At 26.6% G+C, this 27,028-nt stretch overlaps 2 protein-coding genes across 3 annotated transcripts in view; both read right to left on the bottom strand.

Annotated features, from left to right (window-relative positions):
• LOC117180124 (E3 ubiquitin-protein ligase TRAIP-like) overlaps positions 1 to 16,061 on the bottom strand; it is a 45,400-nt gene extending 29,339 nt beyond the window's left edge. Inside the window, exons 1-2 of the mRNA XM_033372468.1 lie at positions 15,667 to 16,061; positions 11,218 to 11,592 (exon numbers count right to left, since the gene is read on the bottom strand). Coding sequence (XP_033228359.1) covers positions 11,218 to 11,592; positions 15,667 to 15,779 — 488 coding nt within the window. The 5' untranslated portion in view covers positions 15,780 to 16,061. The remainder of the gene's footprint in view (positions 1 to 11,217; positions 11,593 to 15,666) is intronic.
• Positions 16,062 to 20,663: 4,602 nt separating this feature from the next.
• The window catches only part of LOC117180332 (bestrophin-4-like), a 59,502-nt gene continuing 53,137 nt past the window's right edge, over positions 20,664 to 27,028 (bottom strand). The window contains exons 9-10 of one of the 2 annotated variants that reach the window (XM_033372774.1): positions 22,753 to 23,513; positions 20,664 to 21,261 (exon numbers count right to left, since the gene is read on the bottom strand). In XM_033372774.1, the coding sequence (XP_033228665.1) occupies positions 21,188 to 21,261; positions 22,753 to 23,513 (835 nt within the window). In that variant the 3' untranslated portion in view covers positions 20,664 to 21,187. Of the gene's footprint in view, positions 23,514 to 27,028 lie in introns of both variants that reach the window. The other variant, XM_033372773.1, reaches the window with a different exon arrangement.

The raw sequence follows: 27,028 nt of genomic DNA, 5'->3' as shown, positions 1-27,028 counted from the left end.
ATGAAGACCTAAGACTTTGAATGAAAAATATTTTATCGATGAATCATTAAAATTGTTATTTAAAAATAAAATTATCGGCATAAATTATATTAATCTCAATTCGTGTATCATTTTCCTTCTGAAAATTCGTAAAATTGCCAGTCAAGAAATAAATTCACTGTAATTTCCCAGTTTTTCCCGCTCTCGGAAAATTCCGGGTTTCCCGGTTCAGCGGCCATCCTGAATAATTTTCCATAGTAAGGAGCCATTCAAATGTATTGCACTTTTTAAAATAATAGACTCAAAATGTGTTTACAGTTTTGCGAGTTTATTGTAAATAATGTTTTTTTCAGTTACTAGGAATTAAAATAATAAGTTTAATTTAAAACTCTTTAAATTATATTAAAAGATATTCTTAAATTTATTTACATCATCGATTAATTAAATGATTAAATAATACTAAAAACATCATTATAAATTTCTTGAATTTTTTCTCTAAAGTCCATGAATTTCAATAATAATAATTCAAACAATTTTTTATTTTATCTTCTTATACGAACTTAAAAAATTAAACAAATTCCTTTCTTTTCAAGTCAAAATATTGCCATTTCGAAAAGAAAGCTGAATTTACAACCAAATAGTTGAAGTTTCAACTAAAAAAGATCAATTTTCAACCAAATAGATCAAAAGTGAAATTTTCACTTTAAAAAATTAATTTTCCACAGAAAAGAACTAACAATTGCTCTACCAGTGATGAATTTTCAACTAAAATGATAATTAAAATCGGAATAGATGATTTTTTAAACAAACTAGAAGCTCTTACACGCGCTATGCGCACGACCCACTAATTTTCTTATAATTATTCTATTTGGAAATTAAGTTCAAGAAAATACCACGATAATCATTTTTACTTTAATAACTTCTATACGACTTCGCATAGGTACCATATACGAGGAAAGCCCGGGTTGTGTACTCGAATTTTGAAAACCCGACTAAACTCGGGAGGTTGTTTTCTGCAGTTTTCCTCTCATCTGACCTAATGCTTTGGCAAATGCGAGTACTTCGAGCAAACTCGTATGTAGCTGCATGGTAACTAAACCTTAGTAAAAAAACTGATCCTATTCGTTGAAAAATAGCCAAATTCTACACTTTTTATGAAACTTCTTTCAATAATTAATATTTAATAATTGTGGTAAATTTAACAAATAACTTAGAAAAGAGTCAGCACAAAGACAATCTTAGTTAACTTCGTACACAAAATTTGAATAATATCCCAACTCTGAATATGTTTTTGAAAATTGTTTGAATGATCAAAAATTCAGATAAATTTACAAAGTAACGTGGAAAATGATCATCGAAAGGCATTTTTAGTTCATTCCGTAAACAAATTATGCCCCTTCCTTGAAAAATAGCCAAGCTATAAATATGTTGATAAACATTTTTTAAATAATTAATAGTTGTAAATTTTAAAAGCATCAGAGAAAAAATTCATTGGAACGATATTCTTAGTTAATTACGATAAAAAATGAAGCCTACTCGTAGAAATAAAAGCAAACTCTTAGTTTTTCAATTGAAATTCTTTCAATAATTAATAGTTCTTGTAAATTTACAAAGCAACATAGAAGAGTCATCGAATGGACATTCTTAGTTGATTTCGAAAACAAATTAACTCGTAGGACAAACTTCAAACTTTAAATTTTTAAATTAAAATTGTTTAAATAATTAATAGGACTTGTAGATTTGCAAAGCAATATAGAAAAGAGTCATCGGATAGACATTCTTAGTTGAGTTCGAAAACAAATTGACTTGTAGAAAAAAGGGCAAACTCTCAATTTTTTAATTAAAATTGTTCAAATAATTAATAGTTTTTGTAAATTTACAAAGCAACCTAAAAAAGAGTCATCGGATAGACATTCTTAGTTGATTCTTAATCAGATTCAATAAAAATCAAATCAACCCTTTCTTCGACCGTCAATATAAATATGCATGTGTAATTTTTTGTAGGTCTTACGGTCTTCAATAGTTGAAAAAATATATAATAAACGAGAATTACTGAAAAAATTCGTTTATTCAACCTTTCGACGTTTCGGAATCACTGCGTGCCTTTTTCAAGAAATCTAAAATAAATTTGTATAAATACCAACAGTTTTTTTACAATATAATTAATTAATTTGAAGTAAAAGAGATAAAATTACCTGTATTTTGTTTGAAGTGAAAACGAAAAAAAAAAAACGATAAAAACTTCAAAATTTTAGTAAAACATGTCAATACTCTCAAGTTAAATATTAAAAATAAAGATAAAAACCAGTTAAAACTCCAATTTTGGCAACAAGTGAAAAAATGTTTTTTTTTTTTAATATAAAAGACAAAAGCCTCGAAATTTAAGAGGTTTTTTAATCATAAGATTACATCCTTATGAAAAAGAAAAACAACTTTATAATAGTTATGGACAGATGACGAAAATATGACAAAGTAGAAATAGGAAATACATTAAGGCGGTAAATTCATTAGTACAAACTAAAGACGTAATTTAAAGGGACCGCCAATGAGGAAAGCGCGCCAAAGCACTGGATTTTGAATTTGAACTTATTTTATGATACTTTGACACATTTTATTAACATTCATAATTTCTGTCTGAAAACTAATAGAAATATTACGATATTTATTTATAAATATGAATTCGAATATTCGTCTTTTGTAAGTGTTTTTTTCTTTGGCTAGAATTTTAATATTGTTGAAATCGAAATTAAAATAATGGTCTAAATTCCAACAATGTTGTGATAGACATGTATTCAAATTTCCTACTCTGCAATCTCTTTTGTGTTCAGAGACTTTTATTTTTAGTCTTCTCCCTGTTTCACCAATATAAACTTTTTCACAGCAATTACATTTTATGAGATATACAATACCAGATAAATTATCAGTAGTATCAATATCTTTTGGATTAGGTGAAAATTTTTTTTATTGTGTTATTGTTTTTAAAATAAACATTTATCTTAAATCTCTTTAGTGAATTTCTCAACCTTTCAGAGAGTCCTTGAACATACGGTAGTGTAACTTTTAAATCTGATTTATTATACGTGCCTATCCAGTTATTTTTCCTACTCGAACCATTATATATTTCATGAATGCTTTCTTTAATAATACTATTTATCAAAGGAAGCGGATAATTATTTTGAATTAATGTGATTTTTATTTGGTCCAAATTTTCTTTTCTGAATTTTATATGACTTATCTTTACGCATGTATCAATTAAACTTTTTATTATGACAACCTTTTGACAATACAAATGATGGGAATCAAAATTAAGATATCTACCAGACCATGAATCTTTTTTAAACCAATTAGTAATCAACTCACCTATTGGTGTTTTTATAATTTTTAAATCAAGATAATTTATTGAAATATTTTGTTCTAGTTCACGTGTAAACTGTATGGATTTTTCAAAATTATTAAAAGTGTTAATAAAATCATTCATTTTTTCTGTAGGAGCAATAGATAAAATATCATCCACGTATCTTTTCGAGAAAATTGGTGTGAAATTCAATTTGCTTAAAGCTCTTTTTTATACATTTTCTAAAACCAGATTCGAATTTATAGGAGACAGCTGTGAAGCCCTTAGGGTAACCATTTAATTGTTTATAATATTTGCCATTAAAAGAGAAAACTATGTTATTAAAAACAATTCTAATAGCGACTAGAAATTCATTTTTTGTTATTTTTGTTAAATTGTGATTTTCTATTCATTTCTCTTCAACGCAATCCAATGCAAGATCTAATGGTATGTTGTCAAACATTGAAAGAACATACAATGAAATCATTGAATGCGTTGGAGGAACCGTAATCTTTTTTAAATTATAATGGTTCGAGTAGGAAAAATAACTGGATTGACACGTATAATAAATCAGGTTTAAAAGTTACGCTACCGAATGTTCAAGAACTCTCTGAAAGGTTGAGAAAGTCACTAAAGAAATTTAACATCAATGTTTATTTTAAAAACAATAACATTCGAAAAAAATTTTTACCTAATCTAAAAGATATTAATACTACTGTGGCAATTTTTATTTTTACTGCAAATATATCTAGGTTAGATAGATAGTCGATAGATCGGTAGGTCGCAGGGGGTATGAGGCCCACCGTAAGAGAGGGGATGATGAGGAAGGAACGTACAGAGGAGCAGTACTCGAGTGACGGCCTTACCGACAAGACCTAATATTGTATAATTGTTCTGTTTTATTAAATATTGTTTTAACCAAGTTGGTATTAATTATTGACTACACCTACGTCCAGATCCAAGCCTAACTATATTATTTTTTTAGAAGACAACACTACTAATAATTTATCTGGTATTGCATATCTCATAAAATGTAATTGCTGTGAAAAAGTTTATATTGGTGAAACAGGGAGAAGACTAAAAACAAGAGCCTCTGAACGCAAAAGAGATTGCAGAATAGGAAATTTGAATACAGGTCTATCACAACATTGTTGGAATTTAGACCATTATTTTAATTTCGATTTCAACAATCTTAAAGTTCTAGCCAAAGAAAAAAACACTTACGATAGACGAATATTGGAATCCATATTTATAAATAAATATCGTAATATTTCTATTAATTTACAGACAGAAATTATGAATGTTAATAAAATGTATCAAAGTATCATAAAATAAGTTCAAATTTAAAATCCAGTGCTTTGGCGCGCTTTGCAAAAATTGGAGTTTTAAATGGTTTTTATTTTTATTTTTAATATTTGACTTGATAACATTGACATGTTTTACTCCAATTTTAAGTTTTTATCGTTTTTTGTTTGTTTGTTTTTTCGTTTTCACTTCAAACAAAATACAGGTAATTTTATCTCTTACTTAAAATTAGTTAATTATATTGTAAAAAAAACTGTTGGTATTTATATAAATTTATTTTAGATTTCTTGAAAAAGGCACGCAGTGATGCCGAAACGTCGAAAGGTTGAATAAACGAAATTTTTCAGTAATTCTCGTTTATTATATATTTTTTCAACAATTGAAGACCGTAAGACCTACAAAAAATTACACATGCATTCTTAGTTGAGTTCAAAAACAAATTGATTCGTAAGATAAAGGCCAAACTTTTAATTTTTTTCATTAAAATTGTGTAAATAATTAAAAGTTCTAATAAATTTGCAAACCAATATAGAAAAGAGTCACCGGATATACATTATTAGTCGACTCCGTAAACAAATTGACTTGTAGAAAAAAGGGCAAACTCTTAATTTTTTAATTAAAATTGTTTAAATGATTAATAGTTCTTGTGAATTTACAAAGCAACATAGAAAAAAGTCATCGGATAGACATTCTTGGTTGAGTTTGAAAACAAATTGATTCGTGTAGGATAAAGGCCAAACTTTAAATTTTGTAATTAAAATTGTTTAAATAATTAGTAGTGCTTGTAAATTTTCAAAGCAATAAAGAAAAGAGTCATTGGACAGACATTCTTAGTTGACTCCGTAAACAAATTTACTTGTAAAATAAAAGCAAACTCTTAGTTTTTCAATTGAAATTCTTTCAATAATTAATAGTTCTTGTAAATGTGCAAAGCAACATACAACAGTCATCGGATAGACTTTCTTAGTTGACTCTGTAAAGAAATTGACTCGTAGAAAAAAGGGAAAACTCTTAATTTTTTAATTAAAATTGTTTAAATAATTATTAGTTCTTTTGTAAAGCAACATCGAAAAGAGTGAGTTGACTCCGTGAACAAATTCACTCGTAGAAAAAAGTCAAACTCTTGATTTTTATATTAAAATTGTTTAAGTAATTAATTGTTCTTGTAAGTTTACAACGCAACATAATAAATTAAACGTATTCTTTAAAGAAGAGCCATTTATGAAAATTATTTAAATAATTACAATGTTTGAAAATTAAATAAATGCTAAAAGCCATAAATGAGCTCCACTCGAATTCGACACGATCGCTGTAACTTAATCGCTAGTAATGTTTACATCCAATAATGTAAATAGATCTCTCGAACGTGCCTGTTTCACTTTTCTATTACTCTATGGAAAGCTGAGACCAAATTTCAACTATAGGAAAGATAAACTTACGACAAAATGGTTTGAACTTCAACCAATTAGTTTATTTTCAAAACAAAAAATTAAAATTATGAAAATTTAACTAAGATGTTTGAATTCTCAACAAAAAATACGATTTTTCAACCAAGTACATTAATTTTCAACTAAAAAAGATCAATTTTTAAACACACTGATGAGTTTTCAACTGAAAAATTAATCTTTAACTGAAATAATTGAATTTCTACCAAAAAGACAAATTTTCGAGAAAATACATGAATTTTCACTTAAAAAAGATAAATTGTCAGTTAAAGTTGCATTTTAAGTTAGAAATAAAAATAATGTTCAACTAACAAACAGTCTTCAATCAAAAAGATTGATTTTTAACAAAAAAGTTTAAGTTTCAGCCCAATAATTTTACTTTCAATCTAAAAGATGAATTTTCAACTAAAATGGTAAATATTTAACTGGAACACTGCAATTTTTAACCGAAGAGAAGAATTTTCATCGAAATTGCTGAATTTCGAGCTAGAAAATATGAATTAAAAAAAAAATGGAAGTTAAATTTTCAGTTAAAGAAATTAATTTTCAACCGAACTGATGAATTTTCCAACTAAAATGATGAAGCTTCAACTAGAATAGTTGAATTTTATTCCAAAAATATGTATTTTTAACCATAAAGATTAATTTTCTACCAAAAAAGACAAATTTTTCGCAAAGTACATACATTTTTAAACAAATAGATTAAGTTTTAAGTGCAAAATGGACATTTTTATTTAAAATAGACGAATTTTTCACAAACAAACAAAAAATTAATTTTCAAGAAAATAGCATTCCCAACAAATGAAATAAAAAAATGTATATTACAATGTAGAAACATTTTTACTTTGAAATACTACTAAATTCTTCTAAATCCAAATTATAATTATATTTAAAAAATCTCGTTCAATGTTAAAAATTCCCTGTTGAAAGTGAAATTATATTTATTTACCGAAACTCCCTGTCCTAAAATAGAAACGATAATTATTTTCTAAAATTGCCAAGTCAGACAAATGAGGAGTAAGAAAATAAAACGTGATAAATCCATTTTGTTGAAAAAAATGCAGAAAATGATTTTTTCTCTATGTTTGGGCTATTATTAATTCGATTATCAAACTTGGTCAACGAAAAAATTTTCACAGAGAAACAAATTTGCAAAAGTTTTTTTTTTTATAACGGAAGAAAATTCTTTAGATCGTAAAGTATAGATATATTATTTTAATATTAGGAAAATTGAATATAAAGGTGAATATTTTGAGAACAGTTTGAATTGTATTAATATTTTGCTATTGTTTATTTTGCTAATATAATTAATTTTATAAACAACTGTATTTGTTGCAAATTTCAAACAATGATTGCTAATATTACTTAACTAATAATAATAATAGTAATAATTATATTTAAACAATGATAATTCCCCTTATTAATATACTTTTTTATTAACTCATCTAGATATGTCCGCTCTCTAAAAAATATATATTTACACATAATTTATTTATTACCAGGGAGGAGACGTGAGCGGAAAACCAGGAAAGACCGAGAAAAAAACGGGAAATTGCCAGGAATTAAATTAATTTTTACTTGATCTAAAGTTACAGGGCATATTTGTGAAAATATATATCGTTTTTATTTTATAAAAGGAAATTTATTTTAAAAAAAAATTCCCTTCCGGCAAGGAATTTTTGATATGAAACGGGAATTTAAAAAAAAATAGAAACTAGGATTTAGAAGAAAAGAATTTAAAAATTCCTGTTGCAAGTCAAAATTCGTAACAATTTAAAAGTTTCTTCTTCCGAAATTAAAACAAAAAAGAGAGTTGAAAAACGGTAAATATTGGATTGAAAGTGATTTATATGAGAAAAATATGTAAAATTGACAATTTAAATGATAAGAACTTGTAGCCGAGTAAATTATTTATTGTGTTTAAAGTTTTAAAAATTATGAGTGCAAAATCATAGGATTAAAATGTGTAGCTCTAGACTGTATGTCATACTATAACAGTAAATAGCTCATTTTTCAACAAAAGAAATTAATTTTTAATGAAAATGATGAATCTTCAATTAAAAAATAATAATTTTCAACAGACGAGTTTGTTTTTCATCCAAGTAATTTTATTTCTACACCAACAAATCAATTTTAATCTAAAATTATGAATATTTAACTGGAATGCTTTAATTTTTAACCAAAAAGAAGAATTTTTCAATAAGGAGATTAACTTTTAAAAAAGAACTCATTTCCTACAAAAAAAGTGGATTTTTTAACAACAGACGTGAACTGTCAACGAAATAAATGAATTTTCAAATTAAAAAGACAAATTTAAATTGAAATTGTTGACCTTTGCACTAGAAAAGGTCAATTTTCCACCCGAAATAGTTATATTTTCTACTGAAATAGTTAAATTTTTAGTTCAAAAATTGATTTTAAAGAAACTAGTTATATTTAAAAAAAATAAATTTTCATTTAATATGATGAATCTTCCAACAATAAAATTAATTTTCAACAAGAGTTCAGCTTTCAACTGCAAGTAGTTGCATTTTCAAAAAAAAAAGGTCAATTCTTAACGAAAAATGTAAAAAAAATTATATTCTAATTTTGAAATATTTCCTTTTCGAAATACTACTTCTACTCTAAAAATTACTTGAAGCACTCTCTTTTTTTAAATTTCGGAAAAAGGAACTTTTAAATTGTGACGAATTTTGACTTGGAACAGGGACTTTTTAAACTCCTTTCTTCTAAATCCTACTTCAATTTCTATTAAAAAAATCCCCGTCCCATGTGAAATATTTATTTTTTATAAAGCGGAAATGTATAGATGAATTAATAAAAAAGTATATTATAAGGCTAATTATTAATGTTTAAATAGAATTATTACTGTTATTATTAGTCAAGTAATATTATCAATCAATGTTTGAAATTTGAAACAATTACAATTGTTAAAAAAATCTTTCTATTCAATTTTCCTAATATTAAATTACATGTTTTCATGATTTTTTTGAATTACTAATTACAGCTGCTTTTGTTGTTACTGGAAACTTTGTTCTTCGCAGGGTGGCCGTTTTAATCGACGAAATAAATTCCCGGTCATTTTCCGTTTTTTACCCGGTTTGCAAACATTTTTCACGGTCAGTGAAATTTATAAATGGAACTCTAAAGCTAAAAAATTTCCCACTTGAGGTAACAAAAACTGAGCTGCAAATGAAAGCACTCAAAGTGGAACTGTTAAATTTTGAACATTTCAAATTTAAATTTAAGTTTTTAATTAAAAAATGTTGTATTCAAATGCTCAATAATTTACACGTATAAAATTAAAGGTACTAACATTTTTCAATATAAAAATGTATACATTCACGTTATTATTTGCAATGCTCTTAACTAAAAACTCAATCAATGAACTTTAGAATGTTCAAAATTATATAATTTTAAGGAATTTTAAGCTAGAAACATTAAATATTGAAAAATTGCAAAATTTTTAACTGAACAAATCTTAAATTAGGAATTCAATTATTTTCTATTTAAATAGTTTAAACTTCCTTGGAAAATTTTTAAATTTTATTTTAAAATCTTGAGAAATCTAGAAGTTGTTTTAAATTTAAAATTATTTTGGAAATTTGTTCAGGGCTTCTAAATATCTGTCAAAATTAATTAAATTTTTTCTACAATTTTCAGAAAATCCTGTACATTTTAGAACATTTCTTTACCATTTTTATGTATAAATAACAATTGAACATTTATTATTTGTAGGTGAAATTTGAGTAATTTTAAGAGATATGTAGAAGGTTTGAAAATATTCAAACTAAATGTAAAACTTGAAATGATAGCCGAATATAAAACAAAATGTAGAATTTCGCAAATTTTAAACAAAAAAATTTAATTCTTTTCAAGAATTGTAAAAGGTTTCAAAATAATAAAAAACATTTTCTTAAGATTCGTAAGAAAATTAAAAATTATTTTTCATTTTGAAAAATTATTTTAAGAGATTATTTAAAAAGTTTTTCGAAGACTTAAACAAAATGTTCAAAAAAGATTCTAGAAGATTTTAAGAAAACATTCTAAAATTCTCATGATCATTTTTAATCTTTTTAAAACTCCTAGAAATCTCTTAAAATTACTCAAATTTGTTCTACAAATGTTCATTTGTAATTTAAAATCAAAATTTAAAAATTTCTCTTACAAATTAAGCATTTTTCGAAATTTTAACGATTTCAGGTTTCCTATGTCAAAAAATTCTGTCAAAGATTCTTTACTTTCAAATATTTGGTTTCAATTTACTTGTCTTAAATAAAAATTCAAATATTGCTAAATATTCAATAATTAATCTTTGTTTTTTTTTTTTAATTAAAATTTTCAAATTTAATGTGTTAAAAATGGAATATTTTAGACTGAAACAATATTTAAAATTTAATAAAATCCTTTAATTAAGAATATATTGTTTAATGGCTAAGACTTTCAAATTGAAACCGTTTAAGTTTTAAATTTAAAATCTCAAAATTCTTAAATTTTGAACTGATTTAAAATCGTTTTATCAAATCGTTTTTGTTTACTTTTTATTACTTAAAGTACAGATAAATTACAAAAAATTTATTTTTTAAATAAAAATGTTTTTTATTCAAAATTTTCAACATCAAAGGCTTTTATTTTTTTATTCGTTCGAGTCTTTAAGAAAATATTTAAAAATTCTTTACATTAAAAATGTAAGCTTAAAAATAGAAAATTTTAATGAAAAATTTTTAATGTAAAAAATTTTTGAATTAAGCATTGTAAGCTAAATAATAACATAATTGAAAAACAGAACAATTTAACTAATTATTTAAAAACTGTTGAAATCGAACGTGGACAGATTTTTCTTCTACAAATTTGTAAAATTCCCGGTAAAAAAAATGCACTGTCATTTCCCGGGTTTTCCCGTTCCAGCGGCCACCCTGTCTTCCTTTTGTATTCATAAAAAGTAGCTGAGTAGAAGTAACTTTTTAAAATTGACTTTAATTATTAAAATAATGAAAAAACGTGAATTTTCCTACGAACAGAAGTAAATTCCCGGCCAATGGCCACCCTTTTATGAAACTAATGACAGTATTTTTTATCTCTGAAGTGAGCCCAAGCCCTGTAATTAAGAAAAAAAGTAGTTTATAGTAAAAAAAAAAAAAAATAACAACATACTTGTGGTATAGTTCTATCTTCTTTCTCAATTTTTCCAATTCCTTGACTTTTGATTCTGCTGAGACGCTTTGTTCCTTCAGGTACTTCGCTTGTTCTTGTAGTGCGTAAATAGTAGTGTTGAATGATTCTTTTTCATTCTCCAATTTCATTACCTCTTTTCGAAGACCGCGAACTTGTTTGTCCAAAGTCTCTGCTTTCGAGACGTAGTGACTTAGGTCCTTTTCTTTTAGGAGAAGCTTGAATTCCAAACTTTCGACTCTGCTTTGTAATGTCGTGCTGTCTTCTTCTATACCCTCGTTGTTCGAAAAGTTGAAGTAGATCCTGTGGATTTTTGCCGCGGATACTTTCTCCCGACATTGCGGACACGATTTTGATCTGAGAATGAAACGTGTATTCTAAATATTATTTTCTTTAAATTAAATCTGCAAATAGTCAATTTCGATGATAAAACTCATTTAGACCAAATCCATCTCAAATCATCATTTACTTACAATCGCAGAACCTCTCGAGGGCGAAATTTGTTGTTTTTTTAGAGGGGATTAGGCGATACGTATTTTTCCGATTTGCAAACCCGAATTTTTTTTCTTTAAAATTAACAAATTGGCAGCGGTTTTTCTGAAAACATTAAAAATAGATTTAAAAAAAAAACCCCACCTTTAACATTTTTTTGAACATGTACTTTGAGAATAAAGATATCTTGTAAGTTTGATGGTAGCTAAATAGTTTTTGTAGTCAAAAAAATTCTTTTTTGCTACAAAAGAATTTTCTACTTTTTCTTGGAAATAATGATAGATACGAAAAAATGTTAAGATAAAAGTGTTTACGTCTAAAAAAAGCTCTATGAAAAACGTCTCGTATTTTGCGATATTTTTTATATTTCACGAAAAAAATTATAAACTACATTTTTAGGGGGGGAAATTCTTTCTTTTATAGTAGAAACTTGAAAAAATATTTAAAAACATAAAAAAGGTTGGGTTTTTAAGCTTATCTTTTTTATTTTCTTCGAATTTTGAAAACATGAAAAAGTATAATTTTGGTAAAATCCGACCTTTTTTACTTTTCTCAATATTTTTTTAAAAAAGTTTTTACTAGTAAAAGAAAGGCATCTTAGCAGCACCATGTGGGCTAAAACATTTTTGAGGCCGGGAGAATTTAAAATTTCTGAAAAATGTAGTTTATCAATTTTTTTCGTGTACTATGAAAAACATCGCAAAAAAACAGGAGACATTTTTTAGACATGCAAACATTTATCTTAACATTTTTTCATACATATAATTGTTTGTAATAAAAAAGAATTCTCCTGGCGACAAAAGTTATTTAGTAAGCATAAAACTTACAAGAAGACGTTGAACGCTATTAGAATCAAACAGAAAATAATATCTCAAGTAGCCCGAAATTTACAGAGGTTTAAAGATAAAAAAATAGGGTTTTTGAAAAATGAAGCACAACATTCAAATACACAGACATTTTTAGAAAAAATTCTGTTTGTAAGTCAGAAACATACGTATGGCCTAATTTCATCTAAAAAACAACATATTTCGCCCTTTCGATAGAAAACCCGTATGCGAAAAGTTTGTCCATTTAAGGGAAAAAATAATTTCTAATAGAAAATAACAATTTCGAAAAATTATTTATTATTTAGTTTTATTTGCTTATTAGGTTTTAAAGTTATAACATTTTTTCAAGGAATCTGTATTAACATTAAAAAAAAAACAGAAATTCTTAACATTTTTTCAGACTAGATGGAGCTATGAATTAAAAATGGTCTGAAAAGACGTTCAGAATTTCTGTTAATTTTTTTTATGATTATAAAGATTTTTTGGAAAATTTGAATACTTATCAACTGGTAAAATAATGCGTGTATTTCTGAAAAAGGATTCTTCATTCGATCTCTCTAGTAGCTTAAGTTTGTTTTTCGGAAAAATTTAATTTAAAAACTTATATAAATATAATTTTCCCAAGATTCGTGAGAAAATTCAAGGAGATTTTTAAAAATAGCAGATGCTTTAAACCAAAATTTGATTTAAATTTAATGAATCCTCAACCAAGTAATATGAATTTTCAAACCCACTGTTTTTTTTAAACAGCAAAATTAAATATCTTCAAAAAAAAAGAAGAATTTTCTACAAAACAGTTTAATTTTTTAACTCGAAAATATGAATTTTTAACCAACTATACGGGTTTTTTGCAAAAAAAAGTTTTTATTTTAAATCTGAATCATAATTCATCCAAAAAAGACAAAATTTCAACGAAATAAAATAAATTTCCAACTAAATAGTTCTATTTTTAACCAAGAAAATGAATTCTTAACCAGAAATAGAATAGATACATTTTCAGTGAAAAAATAATAATTGTCAAGAGAAAATATATTTTTTAAAACAACGATTTTTCTACGAAACGGATTAATTCTTTAACTCGAAAATATAAATTTTTAACCAAATATATCAGTTTTCTACCAAGAAGATACATTTTCCTCCAAAAAAGACGATTTATTAACTAAAATGATGAATCTTTAAAGGAAAAAGTTGCTTTTTAACAAAGAAGTTCAATTTTGTATCGAGTAGTTGAATTTCAACCAAAAACGATGAATTCGCCACAAAAAATATTAATAGTTGATATTTCAATTCAAAAATGTTTTTATTTTAAATTTAAAACATTCGAATTCATACAAAAAATACCAATTTTCAACCAAATAAAATATATTTCCCACGAAACAGTTGAATTGCGAAACAAACGAATTTTTAAACAAAAATAGAATAGTTGAATTTTCAGTGAAGAAATTAATTTTCAAAAGATTAAGCATTTTAAAACCACGAATTTTCTAAAAAATGGTTCAATTGTTTACGTCGCAAATATTAATTTTCAAGAAAACAGTCAAGTCTTCCACCAAATATTTCAGTTTTCTAAAAGATTAATTACCTTTATTTAAAAAACCCAAATTAAATGACGAATCTTTTCAGTAAAAAAAATTAATTTTCAACCAAATAAAATAAACTCTGAACGAAATAGTTAAATTTTCAATCAAGCAGATCAAGTTTTAATCTAACTCAAAAGATTAATTTTCTACCAAAAAAAAACAACAAATTTTCAGCTGAAAAAGGATTAATTTTCGATAAAATAGGATAAATTTTCGATAAAAAAGTTCAATATTCAGGTAGAAAAATACAATTTCAATAAAATACGTACTTAAATTTTTAACAAAAATAAAGAGTTGAACTTTCAAGCAAATGAGACAAATTTTCAACCGAAAAAAAAGATATATTTGCAACGAAATTTCAGGATACTTAAAAAATTAGGAGGCATTTACAACAGCTTTGAAAAATTTTAGAATACTCGAAAGATTTGGAATATTTTACAGAATTTATAAATATAGCAAGATATTTTAAACTGATTTCAACCATTTGAATTATTTTGAAAGATTCCAAGTCATTTTCGAGATTTTAAAAATTGTATGAGTGTTTGAAATTTTTTTGGTATTTTTAAATTTCAAAGTAGTCAAGAGGTTTAAACATTTGATGATATTTCAAAGAATTTAAAAGGTTTTAAGGTATTTTCAAAAATTGCACGATATTTTTAATAACTTTAACAAATATCAAGGGATTTGAAATGATTTCAAACGATTTTAAATATTTTAGAGCAGTTTTTTAAATTCCAAGGAATTTGTTAAAAGCTTTAAAAAATGTCAAGGGATTGCAAAAGATTACAAAGGATTTGAAATGTTTTAGTCAATTGTAAAAGATTCAAAGGAAGCTAAAAATTCAATGAAAAATGTAATAAAGATTCAAAGAATTAAAAATATGTTAGCAATTTAAAAACATTGCAGGGGATTTCAAAAAATTAAAAATATTTACCAGAAGAAATCTGATAACATAACGTAAAACCTTTTAAAGTTTCTTACAACCTTAAAGGTTCTGTAAAGTCGTTCTATGTTTTCCGAAAGCCTAGAATATTCATCATCTTAAAATATTTCAAGCGCTTTAAAACCCCTTCAAACTAATAAAACTAATCTGTACTAATAAAAATAATTACAAATATATATATATATATATTTATATATATAACAATCTTAATTTCTAAAGTTATCAATTTTCATCAATTATTAAAAAATTCTTGATTTGTGTCTTTTCTATTATGTTAGGCATTAGATAATATGAAATACGAAAGTTTTGTATGAATATAAATTTTATTTAAAAATTCCGTGATGCAAAAAATAAAAAAAATAATCGCGCGTGCAATTACTTTCTAGTAAAAAATTAATTCAATAGAAAACTAGCAAATAAAGGAAGTAGGCTAATGCGTAGTAGTCATTGAACTCATAATTTTAGAATACTGACAACAAACTGACGTTTTTTCACAAAATTTTCAAAATTTCGATAAATTATTTAAAAATTCAAGCTACGTATTCTTATTCTAAAACATTTAACTAATAAAACATAATATTGTTTATACCTTTCCAGCCATCGAGTCAGACACGGGAAGTGAAAAATGTGACCACACGGTGTATTAAAAATATCTTCGGATGGCAGCAATAATTCTCTGCATATAACACACACGATATTCATGTTTTTTAATCAAAAATATGTAAATCTAATAATAAATACAGATTTCAAGGCGACGTAAACAAAGCCAGGGCGATTGAGTCATTTGAAGAACCACTATTTTTTATTCCTTTCAGAACTCATCACAAAGTCAACACTCAGTTCTCATATTGAGATATTTCCTTAAATTTGGATCTTAACAGCAATTCTGCATTTTCTAATATTACAACAATTGTCTTTTAAAGAAAATAGGAGAAAGATAGACAAAGAGTTGATCCAGAACGAGACGAACCATGAAACTGACCTAACTTTCCGCGGCCATTTTGCTGGCGGCGCTACTCTCGCTTTGCGCGCGAAATTTTGAAATGTTGAATGCATTCCTTAGATTTTAGATTGGATTTCAGAGAATTTATTTGCAATAATTCAGGGATTACATAGAATTTTAAAAATTTTCAAATATTTCGAGGTTCTGCGAAATATTTGAGAGAATTATTAAGATTTTGGGGTGTTTAAAAAAAGCCAAGGAATTTCCAATAGATTTCAATAATTCAAGGGATTTAAAAGAGTTTTAAAGGTTTTAAAGTGTTTTTAAAAATTCCAAAGAATTTTGAAGGAAATTTCAAGGGACTTAAAAATAATTTTAAGCATTTGATATATTTTAGGGAGTTTTTAAAAATGTCAACAGCTTCAAGAAATTTCGAGGGATTTCTAAATATTTTAAAACATATAAATTATTTCAGGGAATATGAAAAGATTTTAAAAGATTTTATATATTTTAGGTGATTAAAAATTATTTCAAGGAATTTTCAATTGATTTCAGTAATTCAGTGGGGTTTTAAAGAATTATAGAAATATTTTATAATCTTAAAGAAAACAATTAAATGCCTTCAAGAGCTTTAAAAATTTTTACGGGATTTTAAAAAATATCAAAGGATTTACAATTTTTTAGAAAACTTAAAAATATTTCAAGGTATTTTCAATTCATTTAAATAATGTAATGGGTTTTCGAACGATTTGAATTATTTTAGGAAATTTTAGAAGATTCCAAGGAAGTTGAAACATTTTAGGGAATTTAAAAATTGTCCAAAGTATTTTTATTAGATTAATCAAAATTTAAAGGTATGTTCTTGGATTTGAAATGTTTTAGAGTATTTTTAACAATTCAAAAGAATTTTCGAATTAGTTTCCAGGCATTTCAAAAGATTTCAAAAGATTTCAAATTCTTTAGAGAATTTTTTTAAATTCCAAAGAATCTTCAACAGCTTAAGGAAATTTCAAAGAACTCTAAAGGACATAAAATATTTTAGGAAATTTAAAAAGATTTCAAGGTATTTTCAAACGACTAAAAGAATTCTAAGGGATTTCAAAGAATTATTAAGGTTTTAAGGTATTTTTACTAATTCAGAAAAAATGTAAGAGCTTTAAAAAGTTAGAAGGGATTTCAAAAAATTTTAGAGGATTTTAAATATACTAGGGAATTGGAAAAGATTCCAAGTAATTTTTAATTAATTTAAGGAATTGAATACTTTTTGAAGAATTTGAAATATTCTAAGATATCGTATTTAAAAAAAAAGTTCAAGGCATTTTCAAGAGCTTTAAAAAGTTTCTAGATATTCGAAAAGATTGCAAAGGATTTTTGATTTCTTAGGGAATTTAAAAACGTTCCAAGGCATTTTCAATTGATTTAAGTATTTTAATGGGGATCGAAGTATTTGAAATATTTCAGGATATTTAAAAATTTTCCAATGGAAATTCAAATCGCTTTAAAAAGTTCCAAGGGATTTAGAAAAGCTTCGATTTATTTTAAATATTTTAGAAAATTAAAAAAAATTCCAAGAAATTTGAAACATTATAGAGAATTTAAAAAATTTCAAGATATTTTTAATAGATTTAAATAATTTCAAGCAATTATAAAGGATCTTTAAGGATTTGAATTATTTTAAGAAATTTGAAAATATTCCAAATAATATGAAATTGTTTTTTATAATTTAATAGAATTTCAAAAGATTCGAAACATATCAGAGTACTTTAAACAAATTCAATAAATTGTTAACAGCTTTAAAATATTCCAAAGGGTTTTAAAGCATTTTAAATGTCTCAGGGAATTTTCAGAAATTCTGAGAAGTTTTAAACAGCTATAAAAAATCTCAAGAGATCCTAAAAGATTTTAAAGGATTTAAAATATTTTAGGGCATTTAAAAGGATTTGAAAGAATTTATAAACATTCCAAGGTACTTACAATTGATTTTTGTATTTTAACAAGGTTTCGAAGGGTTTGAAATATTTTGTTATTTAACATTTTTTAAGGCATTTTCAAGAGCTTATAAAAGTTTCTAGGAATTTCAAAATATTTCAACGCATTTGAAATAATTTAGGAATTTTTTTATATTCCAAGGAATTTTTAGCAGCTCTAAAATATAGCGATTTTAAAAACATTCCCTAGAAATTTTTAATTGATTTTTGTAATTTAATAGGGTTTTAAAGGATTTGAAAAATGTGAAGCTAGTTTTTTTTAATTTCAAGGAATTTTCACCAGCATTACAAAAATCGTGGGATTTTAAAATATTTCAACGAATTTGAAATATTTCAGGAAATTTAAAAAGTTTCTAAAGAATGTTCAAGTGTTTCGACAAGTTTCAAGGGATTTCAAAATATTTCAAAAGATTTGAAATGTTTTAAGATTTTTTTTATTTAAAGGAATTTTAAACATTTAAAAAAATTAATTTTAGGGTTTTTCCAGATTTTAAAGCATTGGAAATAGTTTAGAAAATTTTAAAAGATTCCAAGTCATTTTAAAAATTCTAGGGTATTTTACAAAAGTTTGAAAGGACCAATGTAATTTTAAAACTTATTATTAGTTATTTATTTACAATATTTACAGGTATATATTTACATTTGCGAGAAATCTTACATCAATTTACATTATATGGAGAAAAATGTATGTACCCAATTAAACTAAAAGATATTTCAATCCTAATATATAATGAGTAAAATTGATGACATATATTATACATAAGATAAATACATATGATTGTAGATAATAAATTTTATATTCTAGAAAAAAAAGGAAACTGAAAAGAAAAAATGTCTATTTGCAATCATACCATTTTCTTTGATATCTAAATGCAGGATGAAACTATATTTATAACAGATTAAAATAGATAAAGTAAATAAAAATTATATTGTTTAAATTGTCTATAATATTATTTACAAATAATATTCAAATTAACATTTTTTTAAATCTAAACTAATTTTAAAATTTCTCGAGGGTAAAATGGCAATTAAATATTTCCCATATTTTAGCTATAAGGTAAGTCATACTATTTCCTATTATTTTCAAACTACAGGGGGCGAATCCTTTGATTTTTAATTTTTTTTAATCATAGGTCAAATACCAATGATTCTCTTGTTTTTTAAATAATAGAAATTGTATAATAAGTATATAATCGGAAGACATAGTTAAATGGCAGATACATACATCTCATTTAAATACCTATTTTTGAATTCATAGTTTTCAGGGGGGAAATACGCTTTCTTATTCCTGTTTTGGTCCGCAAATTTAGAGAAAATATTGTTTTAAACAATTAAAGTATGATAAGTATATAAAATTGACTTACATATTCGAGAACATATTGGATAGGAAATTTTTCATATGGAGAGAATTTAGGTACATATTATTTAATACCTATTACAATTTTATATACATTCTTCAAATTATTATTTTTCAATTTCAATTTTTGAAATTAACTGAACCCAATACTAACGTGTTATCTAATTGTCATATTAAAAAAAGAAACATAATACATTAGGCCAATTTTCTGTCAATTATTAAATTAAAATCATTAATCTGCATTTTATTTAGCCTTTAATCATTCTTTAGTAATTCTAAAAAAATTTTTCTGAATCTTTATATATATAAAACAAAAAATAATTTTAGTATTATATAAGGTTGGCAGTCGCTCAGGAAAAACTTGACAATCAGGGAAAAGTCAGGGAATTTCTACAAGAGAAGCCCTTTAAGTAACTATCAAGAAAGATCAGAGCTGTCACATAGTCATTTTTTTGTCAATTTTTCTCTTAAATTACATTTTCGGAAATTAGAAGTAATTTTGAGTAGCTGTAAACAAATTCAAGGGATTTCAAAAAAATTGCAGGAGTTTTCAACAATTTTAAAAATTGTCGAGGGATGTCAAACTATTAAAAACAAAAATTTAGATTTTACAGAATTTTAAATATTTTAGGAAATTTAAAAAGATTTGAAGGAATTTGGAAAAGCTTTAAAAAGTTTCAAAGGATTTTAAAAGATTTAAAAATATTCTAAATATTTTAGAGTATTTTTAAAAATTTTAAGGAACTTTTTATTAGCTTTTGAGAAATTTAGGGAATTTCAAAAGAATCCACAAAATTTCAAAGAATAAGTATTTTATCTCAGATTTAAATATTTCAATAATTTTATTTATTTATAAATAATTTAATAGGGTCTTAAAGGGTTTAAAATATCTGAGGATATTTTTAAATATTCTTAAGTAGTAAAAAGTCTTAAAGGATTTCACTATATTTGAAATGTTTCAAGGAATTTTAAACGATTCCACGGAATCTTTAATCGCCTTCAGTAATTGATTAGGTGTTTAATTGCTTTAAAACAAGTAATCAATTTTAAGGCATTTTTGAATGATTTCAATCATTTCAAATATTTTAGGATATTTTTAAACATACCAAGGCATTTTCAAGATATTTGATAAATGTCAAGCAGAGATGTCAAAGGAATTTTATAAGATTTCCGAGGATTTCAATTATTTTAAGGGATTTCAAAAACTTTCAAGGTATTTTATTAAATTTTTCAGGACTTCAGCAAGTCTCATCAGATTTCATAGAATTTCATACAATTTCATAATTTTTAAATGGATTTTAAAGAATTTATTCACAAAAAGTAAGTAAGTTTGTAGAGTTTCAAAGATTTGAAGAGAATTTCAATTATTTTTTCCAATTCATTTGAACTTATTTGGAACTCACTCTGAATTCTTTTACATTTTTTAAATTTATTTTCGTTTTATTTATCTTGAAGTATAGGCATCTCATAGAATTCTTTTGAATCCCCTTCAGCTTTTCTAAGTTAATTACAAACTTACTGAATTATATGGATTTTTACAAACTTTTAAGTTGCTTTCAATTGACTAAGTTGAATTTCTATGGATTTCTTTGAATTCTTCTCATTTCTCTTGAATCCCTCTAAATCCAGTAGAATTTGACTAATAATCCAATTTTTTCCAATTCATTTGAATTGACTTAAATTCTTTTCAATTCTTTGTGCACTTGTTCACTTTTTCAAGTAAATTAGGCTGTGGCAGCTCTGAGGATAATAAATGTAAAAATGTTTGATTCTATTTTTAAAATATTATAAAATAACAATTTTGCTCTTTAAATATGAATGGTTAGGGCAAGTGAAAAAAAGTTCGGGAAAAATTGAGGAATTTTGAAAATGGAAGTTTTCCGCCACCCTGCTCATCTGAAATAATAAAAGAAAAGTTGTTCTCAAAAATTATTTCAGTAGACGCTTGTCATGCGCTTACAAAAAAGCGCTATTCTGTCCTTCTATCTACCCCTATCCGATATATCCAATTCTATCTTGTTTTACCATCCTCTCACCTACTTTCCCTCTCCACCTATTTTCTATTTCTTCTACACTATCCTCCTCCTTGCTACTATTCCCCTTCTCTATAGTCCCGCCACTTCTTCTATTCCCCGCAATCATAATTTTTCATTTCTAATCCCCTGCATGCCTCCTTTCCACCATCACACTTCCCTTTCCTAATTCTCTCATCCCCTAATATACTTAATTCCCTCTCCATACTTCTTTACTCCCCTATCCTACCCTATCCTATCCGATTTATCCAATTCTATATTATTTTATCATCCCCTCACCTACTTCTTCTCTTCACCTGTCGCCTATTTCTCCTACAGTACCCTCTTCTATACTTCTATTCCCCTTCTTCATACTACCTCATCTTCTTCTCCACCCCACATTCATCATTATTCACTCCTAATCCTCCCTACTCCCCCTTTCTATCCGCACACTTCCCTCTCTTTTTCTTATCTCATCCCATTATATACTTAACTTTCTCTTAATACTTCCTCATCCCAACTTCCCCTTCGTACTACTATTTCCCCTCCTCACTGTACTCTTCATTTATCTGCCTTCCCTGATCATACTTCTTATCACTAAACCCAGCCATCACTAACCTTTTCTATATTCCCCACCAACCTTTCACAGTTTAACTCTCCTATCCTCCTCTATCCGATATATTCAATCCTATCGTATTTTATCATCCCCTCACCTACTTCCTCTCTCCACCTGTTGCCTGTTTCTCATACAGAACCCGCCTCTTTACTACTATTCTTCTGCTTTATACTTTCGCTACTTCGTCTATCCCCCTTATTGACCATTTTCCATTCCTGATCCTCTGTATTCCTTCTTCCCATTCCCATGCTTTCCTCTCTTCTTCTACTTCTTTCACCCCCTAATGTACTTTATTACCTCTCCATAGTTTCTAATCCCAAGTTCCTCTTCGAACTCCTATTTCCCCTCCTCAGTGTACTCTTCCTTTATCCCCTTTCCCTCCTCATGCTTCTCATCACTAAGATCACCCATTACTTCTGCTTCCTACACTCCACGCCACCCCTTCACCCCTCCCCTTTCCTACTTACCCTTTTGCGGCGAACGGACCCTCGACCGAAACTATCAGGGTTTCTGGTCGGGGCTACAAAACCCTAAATTTATTAAAAATCTACAACTTGGTATTAGATTGTTGCTCACTAGGCGATTCCTCACCATTGCTTTCCTCTCTCCGAGGAGCACAACCACTATTTTTAAAACCAGATGAAGCTAAATTATTATCCGAATTACTCAAATTCAATGTATCTTTTGATACAGCGACAAGCTTTTCTACAGAAGGGACACTATCTACAGTTCTTCTTCTAGAGTTCTTTTTCCCCTCACTTTTATTTCCACTCGGTTTCCAACGAACTCCTTTTTTCCATCTTCCACTTTCCGAAGATTTCTTTCCATGAGTTGATAATTTAGGATAACTATGAAGTCTTCTCCTAGGAAAATCAGGATATGTCACGCCAGATGGAATTTCACTTTCCAAAAGTTGACAAATTTTTTCATGGCGACACTTAAATGGACACAGATCGGAATGCACATCCCGAGAATGAACATAATTACAATTGCAAACTCTTCCAGATGGTGCCGAATCAGAAATTCTTTCTTGAGAAAAAGCAGAATTGATGATTCCTTGCTGAAGTGATAAATCATCACCAGCACCATCATCATCATCATCATCATCATCATTATCATCGTCAACTTCATCTCCTAGAACATCAGATGCTCGTCGAATATCTATGACTGGTATGTTAAAAGATGCTGCTCTTCTGACAGTTGAATCCCTTTCAGATTTTTTGAAATGTGCATCTGCCTTTTGACGATCTGGAAGATGTACAAGGTTTGTGGCACTTGGCCAAGGCTCGATGTTCACTTTTGATGATTTAGTGAGAGCAAGAAATGGTTTCCGCATTTGATCGAGACGAGGTGTTGATAACTTTGTTCTTGAGAATTTTTTCATTGCTTCCATTAAAGTGGTGGTTCTTCGCCTTTCTGTTGAAGAATCGAGGATCGTTTCCTGAATATCCAGTGGAACAATCGTTTCAGAAACTTTTCGAACCACTTTCGGACTGTCTGCAGGGGAACCACTGATCTGGCTGAAACAAACGTTCCTAAGTTAATACATTTGTTTTTGGAAATCATTTTCAAAGGAAATTATTAAGATTCGGGTTTCGAAAAACGTGGACTTATTTGGAAAATCAGTAGAAAAGAAGCAAACGCAACAGGCGCGCCATTTTCTTATTGACCCATGACAATTTTCAAATAGTATATAAAATTAATATTAAGACAAAATGTTTTTGTTTTATAGTATCTACTCTAGGATTATCCAAAAATGCAGTGGTTTTTGTTTCGAATTTGCATGAATATCGCCCCCATATTTTGTTGAATCCACAAAAAAATAAAAATACATTATATTTAGAGATTCCGCAAGCCCCATGAAAAGGCATTTCCCATAAGAAAAAGACATTTTTGTAAATTTTATTCAGAATCGTTAATATTAGGTGAATCGAGTTTGAACTTAACATATAGTTTAATAATTAGCAATACTAATTAATAATTGCTCTTTAAATATAATCCACGTATGTTGAAAATTGAATTTTCAATTTTCTTCATTTTGCAACAGTTAAATTTTCAAATGTTGAATTAAAAACTGTTGAAAATTCAACTTTTAATTTTTTTAATTTTCAACTTTTAAACATTTCATTTTGAATTTCACTTAATTTTTAACAGTTGAAGATGGAATTTTCAACTTTCTTTATTTTGCAACTGTTAAATTGTAAGCTATTGAAAATTCAATCATCATTTTTCTTCAATGTTCAAATGCAGAAAACTCTATTTTCAATTTTATTCCGTTTTCAATTTTTTATATTTTAAAAAGTAAAAATTCAATTTTCTTTTAGGTTTAATTATATAAAAGTCAGTTTATAATTTTCATTAGTTGTCAACTGTTGAAAATCCCTTTTTCAATTTTCTTTATTTTGCAACAATTAATTTTTCAAAGGGTAAATTGCAAACGGTTAAAAGTTCAATTTTCAATTTCTTCCATACTCAACTGTTGAAAATTCAATTTTCTTTAACTTTGATCTAGTAAAAATTTAATTTTGATTTTCCCTTATTCGCAACAATTACAAATTCAATTTTTAACTTTCTTTAGTTTTTAACTATTGAAAACCCCATTTTTAATTTTCTTTAATTGTCAATTTTGTTTAATTTTCAACTTTAAAAATTTCCATTTACATTTTTATTTAATTTTCAACACTTGAAAGTGAAATTTTTTTTATTTTGCAACAGTTAAATTTGAACTATTAAAAATTCACTTTTCACTTTTCTTTAATCTCCATTTGTTGAAAATTCTATTTTCAATTTGGTTCTATTTTCATTTTTACATTCTCATCCTAATAAGAGGGTATTGGTTTTATGTAAAATTTTACTTGGTCGGTTTCTATCAAATCTCCACGTTTTGAGACCCACTAAGTCAGGAAAAACGATTTTTACGAAAATGTTTCTCTGTCTGTATGTCCGTCTGTCTGGCTGTTCGTCTGTCTATCTGTCTGTATACTGTAGGCACAATAACTGTCGAAAGATTAATCAGATTGGATTCTGCTTTAGCACATTTTTGTGAGGCCTAAAAAGAAAGAACAAGTTCGCAAATCAGCTATTTTAGATCAAAATTCGAAAAGTGAGCGCATTTTCAAAATTTCTAAAACCACATTTTTTCAAGATTTCTAAATACTATCTACGGTTATTCATAGTATTCGAAAACTCAAACAATTTATCCTTATGACTTTTTTTCTATAAAAAGAAAATTTTCAGAGTTAGAGCATTTTCAAAACCCAAAAAAACAAACTAAAATGAACATTTTAAGACAAACAACGCATGATATGAAAAAAGTAATGTAAAGAAAAACGTTGATTTTTGAAAGGTCTACAAGATTATCACAACAATCTTTTCAATTTGGTCGAAAAGTTGAAAATTCCAAATTTGATCGTACCGAAAATAATGAAAAATCCAAAAATTCAATTTTTTTAAATTATGCAAGATACAAAAAAAAAGACTGAGCTAAAATTGCGCTCCCTGGAAAGACCAACACATTTGTAATGAATCACTTTTCGATAGGACGGGTACTTTTTGTTTTTAGTCGTCAAGAACAACATTTAAAATAAAATAATAAAAAATTTTTTGACTATTGACACAAGCTACGAAAAATAATGAGATAAAACTTGTTTATCCAAAAAAGAGCTATAATTTTTTATAGGACACGTAGTTTTTGTTTAGTCGTAAGAAATAACATCTAAAATAAAAATATTATTTTTTTGTAAAAACGACACAAGGTATGAACTAAAATTAACAGACAAAAGTTGTTCGCCTAAAAAGATTTATAAATTTATTATTAATCATTTTTCGATAGGACGTGTAGATTTTCTTGCAATCGTAAAAAAATAAGATTAAAAACAAAAACATTAAATTTTTGGAAAAAGGACAGAAAAGACGAAAGAGGACAAAGGATCCTATATAGGAACTTATATAGGTTCCTGTATTAGACCATATGCAGATGCACAATAGTTTTTCTTTAATTGTAAAAACAAGATTAAAAATTTTTTAAATATATAAAAACAAGGAAATAAGTGTTAGTATGATTCAATTTTTATGCATATTATGAATCGTAATGATATAAATTTATTAAAATGATACATGTTTCAGCGCAGCTTAGAATACAATTTAAGGCAAAATACGAAACAAATATTAAAATAATCATGATAAATTCAATTTGTGCTTTATTTTGCAATGTATGAATAAGCAATCCCAGGCAGAGTTACATAAAAAATGGATTATATTTGATATAAAAGTGTTGTGTATAATGTAGAAAAGTTGATGTTTTGGACAGAATCGAGTAGGAAGTACGAGATACGTGTTGAGAATTTGTTCGTTAAAGCCGAAAGAACCTTAACAAAAGAGAGTTCTTAATCACAAAATTACAGTTGTCGCTCCGTTGATCTTTGATTTTAAAAGGTCTGTGCCCGAATGCGGAAGAAATGCAAAGACTAAGGGCGGATTGCGATTGCCATCAGTCGCGTGCCGTAGGTGCGCTCAAACTCTCGAGCTAAGCTCTTTTAATAAAAGAGAATCCTTGATTACCAAATTACACTGTTGGATGTATTGAGTCTAAATTTTAAAATGTTTGCCCAAGAATGTCGGAAAATATAGAGACTGAGCGCGTAGCGCGCGATAAATGTACAAGCAAGCGCGAAACACGAGATAAATACATCAACAAGCGCAAGGCTCGAGTTGATGATTCGAAATTCAATTTTCTTTAATAGTCAACTATTGAAAATTAAATTTTTTATGAGAATTACGAAACTTATTTGAATTGTAAAGGTGTTTAAATAAAAATTTTAATTTTTGGCGAAAAATACTTACAAAATCCACAATTTTTGAAGCGTGTAAATTTAATTATTATAAACAAAAAACATTGAGTTTTCTCACATTTATTTCTAAATAATTGTAAAAATGTTTGATAAAAGAGACCGTTTTAATTGTTAATGATCTTTTAATATTTGAAAATAATGACGCGACGAAAATTTAATTATGGAAAAAAATTTAAATATCCTAA

The sequence above is a fragment of the Belonocnema kinseyi genome, chromosome 9, assembly GCF_010883055.1.
Source record: "Belonocnema kinseyi isolate 2016_QV_RU_SX_M_011 chromosome 9, B_treatae_v1, whole genome shotgun sequence".
Lineage (NCBI taxonomy): Eukaryota > Metazoa > Arthropoda > Insecta > Hymenoptera > Cynipidae > Belonocnema > Belonocnema kinseyi.
Note: the sequence above shows the minus strand (reverse complement) of the source record. Positions and strands in the feature narration are given on the sequence as shown.